The sequence below is a fragment of the Mytilus galloprovincialis genome, chromosome 6, assembly GCF_965363235.1.
Source record: "Mytilus galloprovincialis chromosome 6, xbMytGall1.hap1.1, whole genome shotgun sequence".
Classification (NCBI taxonomy): domain Eukaryota; kingdom Metazoa; phylum Mollusca; class Bivalvia; order Mytilida; family Mytilidae; genus Mytilus; species Mytilus galloprovincialis.
The window spans coordinates 89,601,633-89,628,868 of NC_134843.1; the positions used below are offsets into that span (position 1 = coordinate 89,601,633).

The following is a 27,236-nucleotide window of genomic DNA, read 5'->3' on the forward strand; positions in this document are numbered from 1 at the left end:
CCCTTTTAAAGCTGACTATGCGGGGGCTTTTCTAATTATTGGGGACATATAGTTGTTAATTTCTGTGTCATTTGGTCTCTTGGCAATCATAGTACATATTCTTTTATATATATAACGACATGTTATGTCGTAATTACGACAATTTTTTTTTGTATGGCCCTTATCGGCTTCCGTACCATTGTACAATCTTTGTTGACTTTAAAAAACATGTATTACATTATCTTAAAATTATTTCTTTTTTTCTACAATACATTTACGCCCTTTTTTCTTTCCATACTAATTTTATATTTCACTTACATACCTACATAACTTACTTACCTACATATATGCATACACACTTACATATGCATACATTCATACATATACGATAGTCACATTCATTCATATACACACATATATATATATATAACTGATATTTGATTATGATTTTTTAAGCAATTTTAAGTTAAAAAGATAAACTATAATTTTATCTACAGACCCATTATACTAAAAAAAAAAGAATCTTTAGTGAGCATTTGAAATTATTGTAAAAAGTTTATGTCCTTGGTTTTATTTTCAATGAACAGTGAAGAATGTTTTTTTTCATAACATACATTTATTTTCAATTACAGCATGTTTGTATAAACTACTATTTGAGAATTTATTTCTTTAAACATTTAGTTTGAACTAATCTGAAAGACTTTAAACATGTTATTTTGTTACGATCAATACAGCTGGCGATACAATTTAAGCGTGTCGTCCACTCGTATGGTTTATTCTTAATGTCACTGTTTTGTCTTCAAAAATAGACTTTGGAAGATGGATATTTGATAAGAAAGAATATTTAAAGACTTATCAATATAATGTCTGTGAGTAAACTAAAGTTAAATATGTATATTAAATTATTGATTTTCATGCTCGAATGTTTCCTAATTTCGTGATTAGAGAAAAGCTGGATTAAGGCGTCCATAATCGTCAATATTTTTCATTATCCTGTTTTTCCAACTAATTTTCAATCAAATTTAGAATATCAAGTAAATATTGAAATATTTATTATTATTAAAAACACCATCGAGTACGGGCATGTGTTACAACTATTTACTGGTCTTTATAACAAGTGTTTTACAATTCCTTAAATACCAAAATTTTCCGTTAAAGATTATGAATTTGTCGATTGTTTTCGAGTAAAATTGGTGATAATTTGGAATAAAATTAATGATAATTATTAAAAGATATTCACAAATACATGAGAAAAGCCTCACTACAACATGTCAATAGATGGTTCACATAATTGACGTTTGATCGGGGGGGGGGGGAGTAAAAGAATATAATACTCGCTATTTTCACTGTTTTTTTCAACGAACACGAAATAGTCCTTTATTTTCTTTTAGTATGTAGGTTTACATGTTTTGATTACAATAAAATCTGTGTTAAACAATTATTTGTTTTATATGACGTATATAATTTGTCTCACAAATGTAAAGTTGCCCGATCTGCGTTATACAAGCTGATATGGATATTTCTTGAAATGAAAGATAAAACGTTATATCGAAGCAAATACAACTTTAAGGCATTGAAATCGTCCTGCCTTCTTCTTCAAGTCTGCTGTTCGTCTTCCGTAGTTTGTAGTTGATTTGTAATATTATCTGATGCATTATCTCTGTATATCTGACATCCGGAAGAAATTCGAACAGACGGTTGTTTTCGTCGTTTCCTTTTTTTACCTATATAAAAGTAGACACAACTATTAATTCAGATTTTGTTTAAGAGTTCGAATAATGAGCAAACTAGCTGGGATAATTTAACAGATAACATCAAGCAGTGATTTATCAGTATAATTATCATTTCCTTTGAAAACCTACAATTTAACGTCCCACGCGTAAAAATCAGAGGCAATCATAATTAATATAAACTTTTCATCTACCTAATCTCAAAAGAAATCATTTGATTTTCAAAGGTCAGAGTGGGAAATACATTACAGACGCGGTGTTTATAAAGGAAACATATTTAATGGCTGAATTTACTTTCAGGAGGAATTCAATAAGAAGACTATATCATTTTACTAGCAGTCCCTCAATGCTATGTTGACTACCATTTAAATCTTAATAATTGCAATCATGTTTGGTTGGAATTTATGAGAGGTTTGAAATGAGGTAACAAAAAATGCAGTAAAATTCATCTAATAGATCAGTGTTATAACTGAATTGTATACGCAAGACGTTTTTTGTCTACAAACGATTCCCCGGATTTAAAACATTTTAAGGCCTAGTCAATTTAAAAGTTTGTGAGTATTGAAAGCAATAAGCTCCAAAACATATGTGTTAAATATATTAAGGGGAATCCACGTCCACTTGTACTTTTATCCATCTGATGAGTTAAGCCTTTTTTCAACTGAGTTTTATAGTTCGTTCTTATGTTGTACTGTTATACCACTGTCCCAGGTTAAGGGGAGGGTTGGGATCCCGCTAACATGTTTAACCCCGCCACATTATGTATGTATGTGCCTGTCCCAAGTCAGGAGACTGTAATTCAGTGGTTGTCGTTTGTGTATGTGTTACATATTTATTTTTCGATCATTTTCTTTACATAGATAAGGCCGTTAGTTTTCTCGTTTGAATTATATTGCATTGTCTTATCGGGGCCTTTTATAGCTGACTATGCGGTATGGGCTTTGCTCATTGTTGAAGGCCGTACGGTGACCTATAATTGTTAATGTCTGTGTCATTTTGTCATCTTTTATATCTGGGCGTTATGTATTCGGGTTTAGTTTTCTGTAATTAGTTAATACTTCAGTTTCTTTATGTATATCTCTTTCATATTCATTTGATAAAATTTACTGTTTGCAATAGCATGAATTGTTCTAAACCTGATGCTTTTTGTTATCTATTAATCATGTTTTTCTTTGTCTAATATGTTCTCCTATTTATTTGTATTGTAGTCCTGTAATATTATGTTGTCATTTCAATGTTATATTTAACTTTGCCATTAAAGTGCGAGGTTTGGCATGCCACAAAACCAGGTTCAACCCACCACTTTTATTCCCCTTTAAAAGTGTCCTGTACCAAGTCAGGAAGATGGCCATTGTTATATTATTGTTCGTTTCTGTGTGTGTTGCATTTTAACGTTGAGTCGTTTGTGTTTTCTCTTATTTTTGAGATATTGAGATCAGACGTGGCACGGTACTTGTCTATCCCAAATTCATGTATTTGGTTTTCATGTTATATTTGTTATTCTCGTGGTGTTTTGTCTGATGCTTGGTCCGTTTCTGTGTGTGTTACGTTTCGGTGTTATGTCGTTGTTCTCCTCTAATATTTAATGCGTTTCCCTCGGTTTTAGTTTTGTTACCCCGATTTTGTTTTTTGTCCCTGGATTTATGAGTTTTGAACAGCGGTATACTACTGTTGCCTTTATTTGGTCTTTTGTGGATAGTTGTCTCATTGGCAATCATACCACATATTCTTTTTTTATAGGATAAGAACTATCTTACATTTTAAACTAATTCTCCCGACAGGCAGCTTTTACCGAAAAATGAACATATCAATGACATATTTTTTCAGACAAGAATTGCCACCTCAAAAATACGTGTTCCGCGTGTACTATGGATTCAATTATTAACCCTCTTTATATGTAGCTAAATACATAAATTAGGCCGTTAGTGTTTATTGTTTTACATTGTCATTTCGGGGCCTTTTATAGCTGACTATGCGTTATGGGCTTTGCTCATTGTTGGAAGCCGTACGTTGACCTATAATTGTTAATTCAGTTTGGTCTCTTGTGAAGAATTTTTCCATTGGCAATCATACCATATCTTCGTTTTTATATATATACATAAAGAACTGTACAAAGTTACCATTTTGTGAAATTTAAATGTAGGTTCGATCGATAGTATCGTTAAACATGTTGGCTGATATTAATATTAACATACTGTTATAGACAGTTACTGTTCCGTATGCTAAATTCGTTTCAGATTTGAAACATTTGATGATAAACTTTTAATGGTAACACAAACACTGGGGCATTGGGTATCAGGTGATTTTGACACAATATGTTCAACAATGATTGCTGCACCCTGTTTCATGATGTTTATAGTCTTTTTTTGTTGTGCAGGCTGTTTATTTATTTATTTATTTTTCGATAAGTATATCATAATCAATGGATGTTTACTTATGTTATTTACTTGCCTGATTTTACAATGAAGCATATAGCAAAAACGAAAACAACAAAGAAGGCACAAACAACAATGGCAATGGACGTGCTATCAATCCTGTGTAAAACTGAAAAAGATCAATTGTCGAAATACAGATTGAATTTTGTCTAATAATTACCATTTATCAGTTGTTGGGTTTACAATTAAATGAATACAATAAATGATAAATTATAAGATCCATATCTATATATATTTATAGCAAAATACGTTGTTTTGTTGTTTTTTTTTTTTTGTAAACGAGTTTAAGTGAGTCATACAAGTGAGAGGTTTAGCGCTTTAAAACCAGGTTCAATCCACCATTTTCTACATTCGAAAATGCATGTTCCAAGTCAGGAATATGACAGTTGTTGTCCATTCGTATGATGTGTTTTATCATTTGATTTTGCCATTTGATTACGGAATTTCCGTTTTGAATTTTCCTCGGAGTTCATAATTTTTGTGATTTTACTTTTTTGTTTTAACCCCTCTCTATTGTTTTGACTCCTTAACTATGACTCTTGACATTACAGTGACAACTGCTCACTACTTCACACTTTTATTCAGTCACAGTTTTCTTTATAGACAGGTGTATTGTATATAGGTGTATTGTATATATTTCTTTTGGTTGATATTGGTACCGTTGTTTGATATAGGCAATCGTTTGATTTAGTCAAGTATAATTTTAATTTACCTTGGCGGTATGTCCGTAAATACTTTATTTTATGAATATCAAAGGTTATTGATTATATCGTTTCATTGTACACCGATACCTTTATAGACCACCGTCAAACATAGTTGAAGACCTTCGAGCAAATGTCTTCGGTATTGACGTGGTTTATATAAAACACATTAAATGTCTTCGGTATTGACGTGGTTTATATAAAACACATTAACTGTCTTCGGTATTGACGTGGTTTGAATCATACATCCCATATATAGGGATATCCGAACTCATGAGTCATAAAACAAACTAGCAATGGCATAGAAAAAACAACAAACGACGAAAATAATAACACATGTGCTTAGGGAGCATATCCTGTTTCAAAGGTTGCACCCGTCGAATTTTTCGTTTATGCCTACGTCACACATTTACGGAATACACTGCCGGATTTCACTACGGATTTAATCTCACGGATGATCCCGGAAATGATGTTTCCGTAGTCTGAAACGAATCCGATACGGATGGAAAACGGTATGACTACGAGTTTTGACGTTATTACTACGGATAATTACTGATTGGGTTCATTTTGGCGACATGAGTGATACGGGTTCTTACGGTAAGATGCGGTATAATACGGAAATGACACAGTTTAGTACGCAACACGTACCATGACGTATGTACTGCGGATAAACAACGGTTTGCTACGGTATAAGTAAGGGTTATTACGATTGAGAACAGTCTGAAACGGAATATTACGAACCGTCACATTTCTGTAATTTACTTGTTATTCGTCATTTCTATATGGCAGTTAATCGTAGATTATTTTTCGTTGTTGTTAAATAAATTATGTATCTGTCTGTATGTACTATGAGGTGTTATTCGTAATCCTTGAACGACATGTAGCAGTTCTTGAAACATATTTAAGACTTTTCTTTCAAAGTTCTTAAATGTAGTTTAATTTTCCGCACACAATTTAGTATTGAGGGACCCAAACTGGCCATGGATAGGGAAGTCAGTCCCTAGTCCGCCATTTTCTCTGCCTCCTGTCACCTCCAGGTCAGTAATCAAGAATACCGACCCTGCCCTGTCATTATGTGCCATATCAATATTTAATTCCAGCCAATTTATTGCAAGCAGCAGTTGTTGATTATTGATGATGGATAATCATTATATATACCTCAACGTCAAGACACAAAATAAGTAGGGCCCTATAAGTATGGAATATTTATACAGAAGCCTTATGTCAGTTTGTCATCGTTATACTGATGATTCATTATTATTGGTCGGATACCCATATGCGTGGTCTTCGTGGGTTTTGTGGGTACAGGTGAATTACGAATTTAAGTATTAAATAAAAAAAACAAATTACTATAAAGTTGTATCCAGACTTTTGGCAGAACCATGAAATCAAATATCCAAGAAAATGCAAGTTTTCAGCAATCCACGAACATTGGTACCAACTAAAATAAAAGAATCCACAGTATTCCGTATTTTGTCGTGTTGTAACGTAGTAAACCGTAATAGACTTTCAGAACCCTGGCTGCAACCTAGCTATCCGTATTGCAACGTAATGAAATCGTGCCGTTACATGACACATTCGTAAAATATCGTATTGTATCCTTACTAATACGTGGTGTAACCGTACCAGTACGTAGTTCTCCGAAACTAGCCGTAGAAATCATTCTAGCCTGAGAATATGTACGGATTAATACGGTTTTTATAAGGACTAAAACGGACCAGTATGGTCTCATACAGTTTAGTAAGTAGTTACTACGGTCGTTTGATCCGTTATCAAATTTTGAACATGTTTAAAGATTGTCAGGGATATACAGGTACTGCTACGTATGACTACGGCAACAATACGGATATCTAAGGACTAATATAGATTGGATTGCCACGAATGATGCCGGATCGTATCCGTAGCTAATCCGGCGTCAAATCCGTGAATGTGTGACCTAGGCATTAAGTACAAACCTGATGGAATGTTTAATTCGGTAGATCACATTGGGGACGGGATTGGGGTTTCAACAATTTGAATATATCCGCCGTCCAGAGCTCTCAAGTATATTGATGAAAGTTATTTCAAATACAAGTTTCCTAAAAAGGGCACAAATACTTCTTACGCTATCAAATCGTAGTGATATCCACAAGATGACGTGGTTTACTGCTATGTAATAAATTAGTCGCTCTGTTATCATTCGGATAGATTTTAGTCGTGAAAAAGTTGATTAACATTGTTCATTTGAGTTCGTAATATTAATTTCCGAAATGATATGCATGAGTTGAAAAAATAATTTGATAATGTTTGTGAACTGATGTTACTAAGAATACTTTGGTCAAAATTTCAAATTGGTCTTTTAATAAACCATTTAATATAAAATTGCAATCTTATCAAAACGCTCATAACATAACAAAAAATACCTGAATTATGAAGACAATCATCAGCTGGAAAACAGTTTTCTTTCTTAGCACATTTATGTTTATCCCAAGTAAGAAATGACTTTCCTGGAAAATCTGTCATACACGAATGGAGATCAGAACCCAAACTCCATGGTTCTTCACATCGATCTAAATCAAACCAATGATTTGATATAACATGATTGCAATGAAATCAAATGTTTTAGTCATTTTAGTCGTTTTAAGTGTATGTATTGCCGTAAATGTAGGACATCGAACTTAACCGATACGAGCTTAATAGCATGGGTCTTTTGTATTTTTGTTTTTAAACCAACTCATTTTTGCACATTGTTTGATAGGCCGATGACAATTAAACAATGAACATATTATGATTTGTTACAACAAATACAAAAAACTTCAATATAAATCAATTTTGTTTAGAGTAAGGTTTATTTTATTTATCAATCTAATCAATCTCGAACGATACCAATTATACTGCATCAGATCCGCATTTCAAAAATCAATGTCACTCCAATGAGGTTCGAGGCTAAATATTTGCAGCTTTTTAAAAAGATGAAGAGCTTTAAACCAAAAGGAATATATAAAAAAGTAGAACCAAAAACGAGAAGGAAGAAGAGCTTTGCATGAGGGAGAAATATTTCTTAATTTGAAATAATTACCTATTTTAATTAACAGTTACCCAAGAGACGCTTTTATGAAGGCCGCACAGCAAAATTTAATCACTTGTCCATTGGTTTCCAATAATATTTGTCTCATTTGCAACAAAACTACTTCGCTTCAATTTTTATATAAAACGCTAAATGTATTATATACATAAAAACGTTTTTGGAACATTGTTTGTGCCTTCCGCTGACCCTAAATACATTTAAAACTATACTTGCCTTCCTGTTCATCACTACCGTCTTTACAGTGTTTAAACCCATCACAGATATACCAAAACGGTTTCCCCCAATTATAGTGATATCGTGGTAACGTTGGGGATATACATTTCCCGTCTTCACATAGAAAACACCTGTCTGAGTCATCAGAATCTGAAATAAGATTTCAAATATCTTTGTTATAACAGTTATGCATGAGAACAAAAAGTAATCAACACTTCATAAGATGCTTAAAGTGGTATCAAACACTTTGACAAAAACTCGTTGTGACTTGTTTATTTTTCGTAAACATTTTGACAACATACATACTTTGACCTATTGACAATAATTTAAAATGCAGTATAAATACGAATATTCTTTATTGAACAAATTACCGTTTAATAACATTTTATGCTTATGATTATAAGGATTTGCGGTATGATTCCAACCTTACGTTTATTTTAACGCATTTGTACATACGGACAAAGTGTCAAATTTTACTCTTTTCAGTCTAATTAAAATCTTCCTACCATTAAGAGCTTAGCTTTTAAACTAAATTAAAAAGTATTCGAAGGTTATTGAAAAACAGTTTGTCAATATAAATGTAGCTAAATGTTTCGAAAATAATCAAAAATGTCTAAAACTTTCTTTGACAAACATTCATTCACGAATAATTTCATAAAAATAGGTTGCTTTTGAATTCTCCATTTTAAGCGTGGGATGTTGTAATTTCTCCATAGAGGAATTTCTTGATCCCATTAAGCAAATTTAACACGAATCACACATTTCACTTCATTTAGAAATGTTTAAATTGACATTTGAAAACTGTATTGATTTTACCAATTATCAACCTAACTTTAATTTATTCCAGATTAGAATATGAAGAGTTACAACATTGTGCATTCCCTTGTTGATTTCACTCATAAGAAAATACATACCTAAATCGTTTGCTGTTGTTGTATTTGTTTTTGCATTATTCGATTAAAACAAAATACGAAAATGCAGTGTTGTGAAATAAATACAAATTAATGGTTAAACAAGTGCTTTTTAAAAACTCATCACTTATCAAAGCTATCAGTCGTATAAATGTTTAGTCAGACGCGCGTCTACTTATTCTTAATTAAATTAAAACTTCTGATCATTATTTATTAACATAAGTTTGTTATGTTTAAGTTTCCCAAATCTTTTAGTTAATCTTAATTAAGGGACGTAATCCTTTTAGAAATTTAGATGTGATTTCCTTTCGCATTTTTCTCCAATACATCTGCCGTTCTTATTAGAATAATACTAGATTTTTATTGAAATTATTATTTTTAGTAGAATATAATTTTTTTTTTTTTTTTAATTTCTACGGCCAAGTAAACTGGACATTTGAAGTCAACAAATAAAATGATTTGTTATAACATTGACTGAACTTTGACCACTTACCACAGTATTCATCTTTACCATTATCACAGTCTTTGACATTGTCACACAATGACGTCATAGGTATACATTGTATCGGAGAACACTCAAACTGAGAAGAATGGCAAAAAGCTGAAAAAAATGTTTTTTTTCTTCAAAAAATTATTCATAAATAGAAATGTAACATGGTTGAATAAGCTCAATTTGAAAAAAAAACTTAATGTGAAAGTTAATAACTGTGAACCAAAAACATTGGAAACAACAACGTGCTTTATCATTTACATATGAGCCAGTCCATGCGAAAAGGTACAAAAAGTCCTTTTGGTAAACTTTAAAGGACATGTTATCAAAGTTTGTTATAGTATTTTTGAAAAACGATTTTATCCGAAAAAAAATTACATTAATGTAAACATTCATAAGATTGTCAATTCTATCCCGAATTTGTCAACTAAAACCGAAAAAGACGTAGAAATATCTGAATTTTTTATATTTGAGCAAGTGTAAAATCATTTGTTCCCCGGACTAATGCTATACCGACCAGAAACTACAAAAAATTATGACACTACAGAGACAAAAGTCAATAATTTCCGTCAGTTCTACAGGTTTAAAGAAAGAAAGACAACATTAAAACATGAGGGAAAATGCAAAAACTATGACATCTTGTGTTTTAGAAATTGAAATTTAAGTTAAGTTAAGTTAAGTTATTTTAAGTTAAGTTATTTAATATTATATAAATCAACCTTAGTTGCACGGGATTCGAACCGTTGCCCGGTTTCATTGCATTGATATCCAAGTTAAGTTAAGGTAAGTTATTTTAAGTTAAGTTATTTAATATTATATAAATCAACCTTAGTTGCACGGGATTCGAACCGTTGCCCGGTTTCATTGCATTGATATCCGCATCGTAAGCGAGAGCCTTACCCCCACTGCTACCAGGTTTAACGTTATCAATTGGCAAATCAAGCCATTTAAACTGTACTTTGAAAATGATTGAAATATATGAAATAATTCACTAAAAATCTTGATAAAACTAGGGGGGGGTCTCAACACTCGCAGGTGCGTGTAGCTCACAGCTTGATGATATGAGGGAAAGTAAATGTGTTTTATAAATCACAAGTCTACTACCAATAATTATGCACACTTTTTAGAATTTCGTAAATTTTTCGTTTTTGTACCTTTTCGCATGGACTGGCTCATATAAAGTCAAATCAATGATTTAAAAAATATTAAACACACAATATGAAAAACAAACCGGCTAAATATTATGACTTGGCACAATCACAAATGTAACTGATAAATACTAGACTTTACTCTCTCGGAAATACAACTTCCCCCTTTTATCAATCTACATCACAGGTTAAAAAAAGTACACAACGCATTATAAAACTGTATATTGTCAATATACACATAGGAGAACCATTATGAGAGCAAAAAAAAAGTCGGTAAACCAGAGCAAATCATTTTTTTTAAATTTTTTTTTTAGATAATATCTTTATTGCACATTTCGTTGCTGTTCTGGCAAATTATTCGAGCTACAGCAGTTGGCCGAATATCCCTGTGTATTAGTCACTTGATAACCAGAGAATTCATTCAGTGAATTCATATTTATAGATAGTTTGTTAGTTTTACAGTTCATGGTTATTACATACATTTTGCAAAATATATTGTTTCATGATTACGGAAAGTATACAGTATTGTCCGGTTCTGTTTCTAAAAATTAAACCTTTATGATCAATGACCTTAACCTTATTAAAGGAGAACCGTTAAAGCTGGTTGATCAATTGTCCGGATTAATTTATACGTTGTATTGATTCTCACGAACAACTTAAACTTAAGTTAAAAATTATATGTGGTATAAGTCTCGACATTGTAATTGAAAATTCATTTGATCAAGTGTGCATAATGTGTTTGGAGACAAAATTCTGTACATTTTCACGAAGCATGCTGTTTTGGTTTATTACCACGTGTTCAGATATATTGTCAACTTTGGCTAAAACAATTCCATACATGAAAATATATTATATCCAGCTATTCATGATCATATGTATCTTTTTACATTTTTTAAAAATTTGCTGTTTTTAGCATTAATATACATTTGTAATTGTTAATTTCGTATGTGTTTAAAAATTCATTTCTGAAAACTGCATAAGCGTCTAAGCCTTTTTGTTTATAATTTGATATATGATTATTTGTTGAATTGAATATATTAACACAGTTAGGAAGAGATTTATATCATTAAGCATAGGATCATGTATTTTATAGCCCAGTACGGAAGTTTTAAAATTAAAAATATGTGACCCAATTTTAAATTTGCTTACAAGTACATATATTTTCTTCCAAAATTCATGAAAGAATTGACATTTGAGAAAAAAGTGTTCGTAATCTTCAGTCAAGTCACACAAGTCACACATACTTGTTTCTTGTATGTGCCATTGTAGTAATAATTGTTTACATGGAAGGATGTAATGGAGTAATTTCCATCTTAACATTTGATATTTGTTATTAATTAAATAGCTAAAAGTAAATTGTAGCACATTATTTATTGGAGTGATTGATCCTAGATTGAAGATGGTTTTCCATTTGGAGAATCCTATTGGTCTCTCATCATTTTTGTTATCTAAATGGTTATATATATATATATATCTTTGGATGACATATTTTCAATTAATTCTGTTATTTTGTTAACAGTCAAGGACAAGTTTAATTTTGTTTTTACAAAAGTTTTCAAAGATTTGTCAGATTTTAATGTACAAACCCATTCTTTCGAAATGCAATTTTTCAATTCTAAAAGTTCAGCGATCCAATTAGTTTTTGAGGTTAGTTTCTCCAATATAACTTTTTGTGATATGTGCCCTTTTTGATCAATTATATCATTAATGAAAATTATACCATCTTTTATCTAATTTAGGTAAACTAAACATTTTCCTTTAAATTTTATATTTTTTATTACCCCACAACATTTGCTGCCTAATATTTCTAAAATTTATGATTGTTTGTATTACTTGTTGGTGTATTATTTTCTTTGTAACAGCTCTTTAAATGTTCAAGTAAAATGAGGGTATTACATTACTTAAGGTGGTGCCCAACACCTTTACAAAAATTAATTTGGCTCGTTTAATTTTCATGAAATTTTGACAAAGTATTTACTTTGACCCTTTGGCAAAAATATGAAAGTTTCCAATCTTTTGAACCAATCGCTTTATCAGAAAAATTATACTGGTTATATAGCAGTTTGACAAATAGTAATTTTGATCATTGAGAAGCTTAATATTGCCTTCACAAAGCAAAGTAATTAAAACGTTTAGCTGATTTTACAGAGTTATCTCCCTGTAGTGTTAGGTACCACCTTAAATTAGGTAATGATTATATGTTGTCTGGCATCATATAAAATATAAGGTTGTTTTTACCAAATTTATTGAAATTATATGTTGGAATGACTTTCCAATTAGCAAATTCCTTTGCCGTTAATCGTTTAACCCATGAAATTTGTAATGCATTTAAGCAGTAATCAATGTCTGTCATTTTCAGACCTCCATTTGTGTAATCTTTGTTATGCGTTTACTTTTCTGCATTGGCTAGAGGTACAGGGGGAGGGTTGAGATCTCTCAAACATGTTTAACCCCGCCGCATTTTTGTGCCTGTCCCAAGTCAGGAGCCTCTGGCCTTTGTTAGTCTTGTATTATTTTAACTTTTAGTTTCTTGTGTACAATTTGGAGTTTAGTATGGTGTTCATTATCACTGAACCAGTATTTTTTTGTTTAGGGGCCAGCTGAGGGACGCCTCCGGGTGCGAGAATTTCTCGTTGCATTGAAGACCTGTTGGTGACCTTCTGCTGTTGTCTGCTCTCTGGTCGGGTTGTTGTCTCTTTGGCACATTCCCCATTTCCATTCTCAATTTTATTTGGTAAGTGTTGAACGTTTTACCTTTTCTTGTTTATTATTCCATATAAAGTAGTTGTATATAAGTTTTTTTAAATTTTTTATGTACATTTGGGGTATTGAAATAAACGAAGCTAAAAAAGTAAGATTAGGTAAAATAAGCAATTTAACAACTGTTATTCGAACTATCATTGTTAAATTTCTTTTTTCCCAATCAAGTATTAATTTTTTTGACTTTCATTGTTTTTTTTTCCATATTTAATTTGTCACATTCACTTTTATTTAATCCAAAGTAGACACCTAAACTTTTATTTGGTTCTTTGCTCCTGTGTATATTTTCAATTTTTTCTTTACAATGTTTAAGTCTACCTAACCATATACCTTCTGTTTAAGATTTATTCAGTTTTAAACCAGAAAGTGATCCAAATATTTCTATTAGGTTCAATGCTTGGTGTATTTTATTTTTTGAACTGAGAAAGAGTGTTGTGTCATCAGCCAATTGGGAAATTTTTTAAACTATGCGTTTTTTCATCAAGTTTAATTTGAAACCCTTTAATGTTTGAATCTTGTCTCTACAGGCCAGGATTTCAACTGCTAATACAAAAATAAGACAACTTAACGGACATCCTTGTTTTATACCACGGTGAAGACTATAGGTTTCTGAGATCCAGCCGTTATTAGACAGGCATCCTTTAGTATCATTAAATAACGTTTTAACCCATTTTAAGAAGGAATGTGGTATTCCAAATTTTAGTGGAGATTCATACATGAAGGGCCATTCTAAAGAATCAAAGGCTTTAGAAAAGTCTATGAACAATAAAACCCCATCTATATTAATTTTTTCTGAGTAGTCTATTATATCTTGAATCTGGCGAATGTTAAAACCTATGTACCGATTTTTTTGTATATCCATTATGATCACTATGAATAATTTTGGACAATACCACCTTTAATCTTTGCACTAAGGCATAGGCCATAATCTTAGTGTCTACATTTAATAAGGTGATTGGCCTGTAGTTATCTAATGATAATGAATCATTTTTTTAATATAGTTAGGAGATAACACCTATTTTTTGGAGAGTTGTCATTTCTTCTTTTTCATAACATGTATTAAATACTTTCACTGCAGATTCTTTTAGGTATGACCAATATGTACGATAAAATTCTACACTAAGACCATCTAGTCCAGGGGATTTATTCAGTTTCATATTAAATATAGCATTTGTACATTATTCTAATGTTAGGTTGCCGCCCAATAGGTCACTATCATTATTGGATAGTGAGTGATCTATCTTTGTTTGACTTATATATTTTTTTTATTTCTGAAGGGTCCGGTTTAGTTCTTTTATACTAATTTTGGTAGTAGTTTTTCCCAAGAATAAGAATATCTGATGCGTCTGTAACGATATTACCTAAGGGCGGAAATAGTTTTCTTGGTTTGTCTTGATTTTTCATGACCCAAAAAATATTTTGTGTGTTTTCCCCTTTCTTCTACCCATCTGACTCGGGATCTGGTTTGTGCACCTCTAGTTTTTTTATATATCAATTTTGTAAATTGTTTTCTACATTATTTATTTCTATTTTAAACTGTTGAGAATTACTTGATTTTTCATATAAGAATTTTAACTTATTTTCTAAATGTTTAATTTCATTTTTACTTTCAGAAGCCTTTTGTTGGCAGTATGCAATGGTTGAACTCCCTTACTTCAGTTTTAAAAATGTCCCAAGTAACTCGAGGATCATTATTTTTGGTGAGTATGTTTTCTTTATGAGTGTCAATTACTTCAATTATTATTTCTTTGTATTTTGTGTCATTCAGTATACTGTTATTTATCTTAAAGAATCCACTATTTTATTTATTGTGTCTGTTTAGTTAACGCATCAATGTAAATATAACTGAATTTGATAAGACTGTCATCAAAGTGAGAGAGTTAGCGCTATAAAACCAGGTTTAATCCACCATTTTCTACATTTGAAAATGCCTGTACCAAGTCAGAAATATGACAGTTCTTGTCCATTCTTTTTTTATGCGTTTTGTTATTTGATTTTGCCATGTGATTATGGACTTTCCGAATTGATGTTCCTCTAAGTTCAGTAATTTTGTGATTTTACTTTTTGCCTTTATTTTGAGCTTTAAGTCTTATTTGTAAAGAGATTGCTTGATGATCTGTATGTGATATTAGTGCAGGTCTTATGTCTGCTGATATAAGGTGAGGTCTTATATCTAGGCCTATTAGAAAAAAATCAATTCTGCTTGCAACACTTCTATTTTTTTATCTTCTCCATGTAAATTGACTGCTGTTTTGATTTAGTTCTCTCCAAATATCAATAAGTTTATATTTTTTTTATTAGTTCCTTTAAACTGTTAACATGTTTATTTTGATTATTAGGGCTAATACTTTTTCTATCAAATGAAGTTAAACTGTGTCATATCACCCCCCATTATTAATATTCCTAAGCGGTTGTTATTAATTATATTGTTTACTTTTTTGAAAAATGAGTTTCTATTTCGACGAATGTTTGGAGCATATACGTTCAGTAGTGTAAAGATATATCCACCAAGTTCTATATTAATGAGTATTATTCTTCCGTCATTATCTCTAGTTTCATTAATAATTTTCTTTTATAAGAATTGTTATGCCTCTTGATTGTGAATTTCCGGAACTATGGTAAAGTTCCCCTTTTATCTCATTGTTTATATCATTCTTGTGATTCTTGTATGAATAAAATATTACACTTTTGGTTTTTGCACCATAGGTTTAATCTTTCTCTCTTTTCTTTTTGTCCTAAGCCTTGACAATTTATTAGTTTTTCACTCATTATAGAGATAATTCATTTCTATATTACACATATCTTCAGAATCATACAACAGAGACAGGTTGAGCTTAAAAAGTAAATAAGTTGATGTCATATTGTTGATATACACACTGAAATTGTTTACATACATATATAAATTATACACATCTAAATCATATAGATAAGGGTTGATTTCTAAATTGCACAGTATCATGTATCTAAAACCAACATTAATGACGATGAATTTTATGTTGTGGGTGAAAATCATATACTTGTTTACATGTATGTTTAAAGAAAAAGAAAAAAATCAATCTTATCAATGTTACGAAAATCATTTTCAGATAAGAAATAAATTGAAAATTAGGGGCAACTCGTCACACTAGGCACTACCAAGTCTACCTCGGATAAAGAATCTAGAAAAAAAATAATGTAACATTTAATTGTCCCAAGTGTGCAAGTGTGCTTTATTGTATAACATGGATTCTCAAAGACAAAAAAAAAGAATTCCAAATACTTAAAACAAAACTATTTATTCAGAAAACAAGAGTTTTAAATTGTATATATTCGGAACGTTTTATTTGTAAAAAGAAGAAGACGAAGAAGAAGATAATGAAAAACAATTATAAAAGAACATACTAAAACAGTATAGCAAAAGAAATCAGCTCTAAATTATGGTATAACAGATAAAACAACACATACTAAAAAATCAAACAATACTACAGTAGTATAGAATGCTCGCAGTGACTGAAAACCAGTAGAAATAAACTGATGATAAGGCCTTATGACGTTCTAAGCTCAATATCGGTTCCGTATGTCATGGAAGATTTCCTTAAGTAAATGAATAAAGAATACAGAAATATATACAATGACTACAATATGAATATAGAAAAAATAAAGGTACGGTTAAAGTATAGCTTCAGACTATGAATTAACGAATTATTATTTATCTCTAATAATGCCAGACACATTAATTGAACAACTGCAATATATCAATAAGTCTTATAAGTAAACAGTTTGATGACCGTATGATGACATATATATACTACAGCTAATGCATTTGCCGTATAATCATTTGTAAAATAGAGTCACTGACCGTTTATCGCCTAGTTTATGACGTAAACAATGCGTTTCCGCAGAGTATTATTAATGACTGCATTAATAGTACAGGTTCGTGGAATTTCATGTCGTTGGCTCCAAATAAAAAAAAAAATCATTTGAAACAGTTGTAGACGTTGCAGTAAAGAATAGCCATACGACAAAGCCTTGTTCATATAAAATCAATATTTCGACACAATGCATGATTATTCTAAGATGAAGATGTCAACAATGTGCAATCAGTGATTTGAATCGTAAGAACATGATAAGATACGATATTTATTAACCCAATACGGTTCCCACAACTCTGAGCAACACAATAGAATGAAATATTACCAAAAAAAGGTAAAGTATGATACTGTAAACCAACTTATTTTTGCGAGCAATTTATTTTCGCGAATTTTGCGAGTAGAAAAATAATGCGAAAATATTTCGTCGCGAAAATGTAAAACTCGGGTGTTTCCTCATTAAAACACACCAAGTAATCTAGAAAATTGCGAAATTAAATAGCTGCGTAGTGGACTAAAAAGGGAAATACGCGAAATAAAGTATCCGCGAAAATATGTTGGTAAGCATAAGAGTAATTGTATATTATAAAAAAAAGCATGTATACAAATTCAAATAATGTCATTGATATATCTTTTTTTAAGCCACTGTGACCTTGAGAAAATACGTTTTCTTATTAAATTTATAGACCTAGGCAAAAGGAAGACAAGTCCTTGTCGTTTTTGTCTTTTTCAAACTACATTGATATATTCCAGAAGTTTCTTTTGTTCTTCAAATAGGGAGTGTATAAATTGAGATAAGTTTAAAGTAACAAATAAATTTCCAAGCACATTGCATACCTCTGCTGGTGGACTATCAGTCCCCGAGTGTATCATCAGCTCAGTAGTAAGGACTTCGGTACTGTCATGATTTAACAAACTTTACTAAAATTGTCCATTTATAATTTTTGAAATTATTAAGAAACTAAGGTTTCAACTCCCTTAGGCTTTAGATGAATTTGGCTATTTATTTTAGATATTTTTGACATATATCTCTTCAACGGTTTCAGTACTTACACATCTTCGGATTTCAAATGTTTGGCTTTGAGCGTTCCTGATAAAGGTAAATCCAGAAAAGTGCTTCGGACGCATAGAACTATTAAACGTGTTGTTTTCATTTTTTTTTTCATCTTATCAGATAACTTTGAACAGATTTTAAAATTTAGAAATTAAAGTAGACAGACTTTAAGATCTTGTGTCGTTCAGAAGAAGACATTCAAAAAGAAATGTATTTCACCTTCAACCGCGTTCTAACATAGCTAACACTTTCTGTCTTCAGCTAGTACACCCTCTTTCATTTTTTAGTTCATAACAGCTACTTTTTAATCTTGTAATTATTTTGCCTATGGTTTTTATATAAGGGAGTTCGCTTCTCAGTTTCAAAGTAATTAACTTTTCAAAACACTAGGTTATATTGATAGGGGATAAAATAGGAACCCAAAGAGCAAAATAAATTAATAGGTCGAGATATTTTCGAGATATTAGCAAATGAAATTTTGGCGGGAAAATATTCTCTCTTGACTTTTCATAGCTTTATCATTGACAAGTTTTAGTTCTCAAAAACTATTAAAAAATATTTAAAATTTCATAAGACTTTTAATACAAGTAAAAGAGTTACAAAGAGAAAAATGGGGGTCACCGGGCAAATATTTCAAGGCATTCCAATAGATAAAACCAGAGGATTCCGAAAATCTGACAAAACATCCAAAACATCACAAGCCAGCTTCCTTAAATTAATGTTGAATATGGTTCAAACATAAACAAAAATCAAGTTTTTATAAAATTTCTCTATTTATTGCCTGTATTTGATACTCTTCCTTGGGTTGCTTTCTTAAATAGTTACCCAATTTCTTATAAATTTAGTGTTACAGAATTAATTATTTTGTTATATAATTTATGTTTTGTTTAGAATTTTACTGGTTTACAAATAGATCATTCTGCATTGTGAAATTTGAATATTTGTCTTATGTTTTCTATTCAAGAGTCCATGCAGTTTTCGATGCTCATAGACGTTACTGTCCTGTTTTTGTTTATAATTTTTTTGATTTTCCCATGACAACAAAGTGAAAAGAACTAAAATACCGAACTCAAAAATTAATATCATAATTTCATTTATAGCATTCTTATAAAGTTACATATTATACACATCAACTTTGAAATATGCATAAAGCAGTATATACCTACGTAACATATATGACTGTGACCCACTATTCAAAATATAATGTCAAACTATGAAAATAGTTAACCTCATGAGAAAATATTTGAAGACACATTTTTAAGGGGCCAGCTAAAGGAAGCCTCCGGGTGCCGGAGTTGCTCGCTACATTGAAGACCCATTGGTGGCCTTCGGCTGTTGTCTACTATATGGTCGGGTTGTTGTCGCTTTGACACATTCCCCATTTTCTTTCTCAATTTTACAACTTCATAAACAATATTTGTGAAAATTATAACTTTAATCGTATAGCAGTAGAGACTGTTAAACATAAATATTTGCTGCTATTTGACCTGTGTTTAAAAAAAAGTTTCTACATTATAACAGAGACAATACAAGTACATTCATTGTCTGGTTATTATAAGTATGTTTTTGTGATGTTCATGTGGCTCAGCCTTTAGTTTTCCATTATCTACTTTGCAGATCGTCAATTGTCTCTCAATTGTGTTTTTTCAATATTGTCATAGTTTCTTATACTCATTATTTTAAGTTAGTGAGGCGGTTTTCAAGAAAAAATTTGATTAGATATTAGTCGATAATTTTAGTGACAGATCGGTAACATAGTAAAATATCAAACGAACGTTTGTCAACTGAATGAGTGATGCCCTGAACGGATACTTTCCGTAAAATTTTAATCTGATTTTTTAGCGCAGTGAATTTGTTAGTACCGATAATCTAATTTGGAGCATAGATATAGACTAAAGTCGCTCGTTGATTATCGTTTACGAATCCACTACTTCTTATCAATTCTCTACTACAGAACCCATCGACATAATATATCAAAGACATACGTTTAACACTTAATAAGAGTCCATACCTAATGTCGAGCTCTAAATCACATGAAAAGGCGAAAATAACTTAATAATAGTGATTGTCAACTTTGCAATAATTTGTGTAAGACCATAACCGAAATATATACTCTATTTCAATGATCTAGCAAAGGACGATGATCGCTGCTATAATAAATTAAGTAGATGTTGACTTGTTTTGAAATATTTCGAAATCTCTGTTGCTGGCAGCTGAGACTACTATAACACACATTATGTGTTATAGTAGTGCAGCCAGACACTAAATATGTCAGTCATCGATTAGTAAGGTTATTGATGTACGTTTGTTTTTAGAAATAATTATTTCGATTATATCTTCCCATACTTTTATACTTTTTGGCTATTTTTACTTTGAGAGTTGAAGCATCATTAAAGGCAACAAATTCATGCACTTACAATTTCCCAAAATTAGCGGCCATATTAGTTTTGTCGATTAAAAACCAACAAATCTGCAAGTTATTAAAGATATTTTTCGTTGTATTTGGTTTGATCTACCATGTTTTCATAAAATGCCCTATACAAAGTCAGGAAAATGGCCATTGTTACATAATTCGTTTCTGTGTGTGTAACATTTCGGTGTTGTGTCGTAGTTCTCTTATATTTGATACGTTTCCCTCAGTTTTAGTTTGTTACCCGGATTTTTTTTTTCTCTATCGATTTATGAATTTTGAATAGCGGTATACTACTGTTGTCTTTATTTATCTACATAAGAATATGTCCGTAGTAAGTCAGGAATATGACGGATGTCATCCAGTCGTTTGACTTGTTTGATTTGTTTGAGCTTTTGATTTTGCTATTTGTTAAGGAACTTTCTGTTTTGAACTATCCTCGGTGTTTAGTATTGTTGTTAATTATACTTCTACCTTGAATGATTCATAACAGAAAATGCAAACATTGAATTCCTCCTGTGGTAGCAATACTTGTTGGATGCTGTACACACGAGATATAAACAAAGCCTTTGTTTTTCTAATATCTTAGTCCATTTGGCGCCAATATTTATTAGTTTGGATCGACAATTTACCTGTTGATAAAAACTGACCGCTCAGATAGAGTCATAAGTACTGAAAGTGATGTTAAACACCAAACATCAAACAATCAATCAATCAATCCATCTCGTTGGTATCTTCATGCTGAAAGTTCCCACAAACAGGACGATTTTGTTCTATTTTTAATGTAAATTGGTGACATTTTTGTTGTTAAAAGTCCATACTGTCATTGATTCGAAACGAATAGAAAGTGTTTTGCCATTACACACTAACTTGAACCGTCATGAATTCTTAACAACAACTTTCAATGGACATGAAGGCAGCGTCGACATAAACTTCCAACGATTCAGAATTCCGTAAATATGAAGAACAGTTATTGCTGTTTTAAAAAACCGTAAATCATGAATAGATGTAAATTATAGGCATCAGAATGTCATCAATACGATTCTAAAATAGTATACGTATATATAATTGTAAATATTTCTTGAAATACAATTTTTTTGTTACTTCTAATGCCTGTCTATACAAGACCCTCTAGCATCCACGGTAAAAGTACTGACTGCACTCTGATTATAAAAGATATAAACAATCCCACAGAAACGACTGGTATATGCAAAATAAATTGAAAGTAATATGTCCTTTGGGAATGCGAAATACACATTTAAAATTGATTTTGCATAAAACGACTACAAGTAATTATCATAACTAGCATCCACAGTAAAAGTACTGACTGCACTTTGATTATAAAAGATATAAATAATCCCAGAGAAACGACTGGTATATGCAAAATAAATTGAAAGAAATATGTCCTTCGGGAATGTGAAATACGCATTTAAAATGGATTTTGCATAAAACGACTCCAAGTAATTATTATAACTAGCATCCACGGTACAAGTACTGACTGCACTCTGATTATAAAAGATATAAACAATCCCACAGAAACGACTGGTATATGCAAAATAAATTGAAAGTAATATGTCCTTCGGGAATGTGAAATACGCATTTAAAATGGATTTTGCATAAAACGACTCCAAGTAATTATTATAACTTGCAAGTGGAGGCGATTCTTCCATTTTAATCAAAATGCTTTCGATTATAATATGAAAATACATAAACATATGATCGTAGATTTATGTCAAATAAATAGGTATGTATTTAGACTGGTTAATCGAAAGCTTTCAAGCGCTGTCACATTATGCAGTTATTGAATTCAACTACTGTTGAGGGAGAAAGCGCAAAACTGCAAGTTTAACATTAATGGACTCAAATATCGAAAGGAACAAATATTAAATTGCGACGATATGATACAGTCATGTTTGTAATCTTGCCCTCAAAGGGCCTTAAAAAAATCTAAAAGAAAAATATTATATCACATAGTTTTGAAAACGTTTTTCGTCTCTGAATATTTATAATTGATCAATATTGAAAATTTCCGTATTGTGATCTATACCTCACAGTTGTAAAATATTTCAAATTAGTGTATGTATAATGTTTAGTTTTGGGTTAATAATTTACAATTCAACAGTATTCAAATTGCAAACGGCAGCAAACCAGAACTAAAAGAATGTGACTTAAATTAAAAAAAAAAAGTTCATTGTGGATTTCGAACCAAGATAGTGAAAATAGCTATCGTAAATTTAATAAATAAACGTATTTACCTTTTTTTTTATTTACAATGATTTTATTTGTCGCTTTTCATTTTTTTTTTATTATATAATATGTCTGAGTTGCACGTTTAATCGACACTTTATGAAGTTTTAAGTTTTTGAACAACATGTTTATTACATATATGTTAATAGAAAAAGAACACTACTAAGTCCCTTAACATGGTAACTAGTATAAATATTCTTGTTCGCCTTTAAAAAGACATGCCAATTATTAAATGAATAATTGACACGTCTGGTGGTGCTCTCCCGCCTTTTTTTTTATTTTCATTGGAATTTACTTACCTGGTTTGCTCGATTGTATTTCAATATGACCTTCAACTGTTTGATCAAAACGTCTTTTGATCATGACCCATAACACGTTTGACCTTGACACTATTTCGACATTCTCTGTGTGATCACAAAATTGATATGAAGTTAATGAAGCTCTATCTGGACGATATTTGTCATTTCCGACGCTTAGATACCCATGTTGACAGCCTCTTTTGGTTGGTTTATAAACGATTGTTGCTCGCAAACGCAGTCCAGGATATGTAATAAACATCTTGCAGGAAGATGAAAATTGATGTGTGAAAATTGTTGATGCATGATCAAAAGTCGCCGATGTGAATGTAATTACAAATTTCCCTTCGTCTATAAATTCCTGGTCATCACATGACTTCAAGATTCCTAAAAACAGAATCAAAATTGCTTGTTTGTAGGGGAAACTGTTAACACCAACACATTTTTTTCTTGTCTGATGAAGTCATGTTTTTAATTTGCCAATGTTCGATAAAACAACCTACATTTAATAATTCAAAATACACGCTTGAATGCAATAGTTAGCTGATCCCTTGTATTTCAATAAATGTCTTTAATACACAATATATATGTTTTCAAAGAGTTTCTACAGATAGCTATCTGTGATTTCATGCCTTTTTCGTCACATGAGGTCTAGAAATGGACAAACTTGTCCCTTTGTGTTTGTTTTATAAATGGATAGGGGCCTGCGTATACAGTTATTGTAAGGTTGAATAAATAACAATAACACATCCTTTTGAATAAAGTGTAGAGGCTCCGAATGAACCGTTCATTATTGTATTAAAGGAACAATAACACATCCGTTTGAATAAATTGTAAAAGCCGGGACATGAACCGTTCATTTGTGTATTAAGGGAACAATAACACATCCGTTTGAATAAATTGTAAAAGCCGGGACATGAACCGTTCATTTGTGTATTAAAGGAACAATAACACATCCGTTTGAATAAATTGTAAAAGCCGGGACATGAACCGTTCATTTGTGTATTAAGGGAACAATAACACATCCGTTTGAATAAATTGTAAAAGCCGGGACATGAACCGTTCATTTGTGTATTAAAGGAACAATAACACATCCGTTTGAATAAATTGTAAAAGCCGGGACATGAACCGTTCATTTGTGTATTAAGGGAACAATAACACATCCGTTTGAATAAATTGTAAAAGCCGGGACATGAACCGTTCATTTGTGTATTAAAGGAACAATAACACATCCGTTTGAATAAATTGCAGAGGCCGGGACATGAACCGTTCATTTGTGTATTAAAGGAACAATAACACATCCGTTTGGATAAATTGTAGAAGCCGGGACATGAACCGTTCATTTGTGTATTAAAGGAACAATAACACATCCATTTGAATAAATTGTAAAGGCCGGGACATGAACCGTTCATTTGTGTATTAAAGGAACAATAACACATCCGTTTGGATAAATTGTAGAGGCCGGGACATGAACCGTACATTTGTGTACTAAAAGTGTCAGAAGAAACAAAATGATATCAGAAATGGCACTGTTCGATGTGCATTACATAGCAGCACAACGAGTGAGTCACGCTGATTATTACATAGCAGCACAACGAGTGAGTCGCGCTGATTATTACATAGCAGCACACCGAGTGAGTCACGCTGATTATTACATAGCAGCACACCGAGTGAGTCACGCTGATTATTACATCGTAGCATTCCGAGTGAGTCACGCTGATTATTACATAGCAGCACACCGAATGAGTCACGCTGATTATTACATAGCAGCACACCGAGTGAGTCACGCTGATTATTATATAGCAGCACAACGAGTGAGTCACGCTGATTATTACAAAGAAGCACACCGAGTGAGTCACACTGATTATTACAAAGCAGCACATCGAATGAGTCACGCTGATTATTACATAGCGGCACAACGAGTGAGTCGCGCTGATTATTACATAGCAGCACACCGAGTGAGTCACGCTGATTATTACATAGCAGCACACCGAGTGAGTCACGCTGATTATTACATAGCAGCACACCGAGTGAGTCACGCTGATTATTACATAGCAGCACAACGAGTGAGTCACGCTGATTATCTCCTTTCTTCCTGAAAACAATTTCTTGTAAAATGCATAATATCAAACATGCCTTAATCCAATAAATAAATGTCATTAATACTAACTTACCTCTATTATCAAAATTTAAAACTCCATCAATGAATATTACTACGAATACTACAAAGGAAAAGGAATTAGTCATTTCAACCTGGTTCAATTTTGGTAAGACGCGTTGTCACCATCCCGAAGTCATATACCAATTTATCAACTATGTTATCACAATAATATCAATGATCTAAAATATGTTTTGATAAATCCATCCAATAATTAATGAAATTATTCCTATGCAATCACCACAAGGCGTTTTGTGATGTGAAAAATCATGTTATCATACACTTCTTGAATCAACTTAAGACACAGTAAATAAACGAATGACAACCTCTAATGAATAAAACTAGAAAGTGAATTCAATCAATCTGTAAAAAATCGAACTAGGAACATTTATAATTGCGTGTAGGAGTATGAAATAAAGTTACAGACCAAAATACATAAAATTACAGCTTCTAGCATCTTTTTGATCAAACCTATTACATATTATTTATCCAGGGAAAACTAAACAGAGAAAAATTATGGAATAGCTAACCTATAATAAAGTATCATCAGTCATGTCAAATCCGCAGAATTAAAACGACAAGAAACAAATTACAATGGATTTGACGCGAAAATTTCATTCAACATCTTTTGTTGTATCATTAACTTTGAGTCGGATTTTGTACATTTAAGATTCATACTTTATTTTCTTCTTTTGAAAAAATAAATGATTAAGATTTGCCTACCACTCTAAAGTACGTAAATGCATTATTCATTTTTCATTTCTCAGATTTCAATAATTGATTTTCCTAATAGCATCTGACATTAATAATATATTATTTTGCATTATGACTGATAAATATGGCAAGCCGTTTTGCTATTTATTCGAACTTCAAGATATCTAATATAGTTTATGAGATATCTTATATAATTTATGATATATCTTATGTAGTTTATGAGATATCTAATAAAACTTATGAAATACCCCGAAACCAGGTTCAACCCACCATTCTAAATGTCGGGTATAAAGTCAGGAAATTGGCAGTTGTTATCTTATAGTTCGTTTCTGTGTGTTACATTGTCGATTATTTTTATTGTACTTCAGTGTTTCTGTTGTTACGTTGTTTTCCTTTTATAGTTGATGTGTTTTGCTCGGTTCTAGTTTTTAACCCGGATTTGTTTTCTCTCATTCGATTTATGACTGTCGAACAGCGGTATACAACTGTTGCCTTTATTTATAAAGTTTATAAGATATGTCATATAATTTTCTTTACGAGATATATCATCTTAAATTATATGAGAAATCTTATAAACTATAAAAGATATTTTTGACATTTCATATATTATATAAAGAAGAAGATGTGGTATGTCTGGTTGTTTTGTTTACACATTAAGATCTAATTTTATTCGACTGTCATACAAATGAGAGGTTTAGCAAGCTATAAAACAGCTTGATCCACCATTTTCTACATGATAAAATGTAGGTTCCAAATCAGGAAAATGACAGTTGTTATCTGTTTGTTTGATGTGTTTGAGTTTTTGATTTTGCCATTTGATTATGGACTTTTCGTTTTGAATTTTGTTGCAGTTTTGTATAGAGTTTTGAATATTCCCGTGCTTACATTTCCTATCATGATTTTCTTGATAGAGGGTTGCTGCTCAAAAGGCAGCTATCAAACCAAGAGTTCCAAATGGTGAAGTTGAAATCATCCCTTCGTAAATTTAACGGACGCCATCACGAGTTGGTTGAACGTTATGGAATAACCGTTTCACAAATGATATCGGATATGTTCCTAACGTCGTAATTAAGGT

At 31.5% G+C, this 27,236-nt stretch overlaps 1 protein-coding gene across 1 annotated transcript; it reads right to left on the reverse strand.

The window, feature by feature from the left end:
* Positions 1-1,319: 1,319 nt before the first annotated feature.
* Positions 1,320-25,602, reverse strand: LOC143080656 (uncharacterized). The gene is made up of 7 exons (XM_076256625.1): positions 25,464-25,602; positions 23,293-23,676; positions 9,530-9,637; positions 8,126-8,275; positions 7,248-7,394; positions 4,161-4,253; positions 1,320-1,703 (listed from the first exon to the last, which is right to left on the reverse strand). Exons 1-7 carry the CDS (start codon positions 25,534-25,536, stop codon positions 1,576-1,578), a joined length of 1,083 nt encoding a protein of 360 aa, XP_076112740.1. The 5' UTR covers positions 25,537-25,602; the 3' UTR covers positions 1,320-1,575.
* Positions 25,603-27,236: the final 1,634 nt, after the last annotated feature.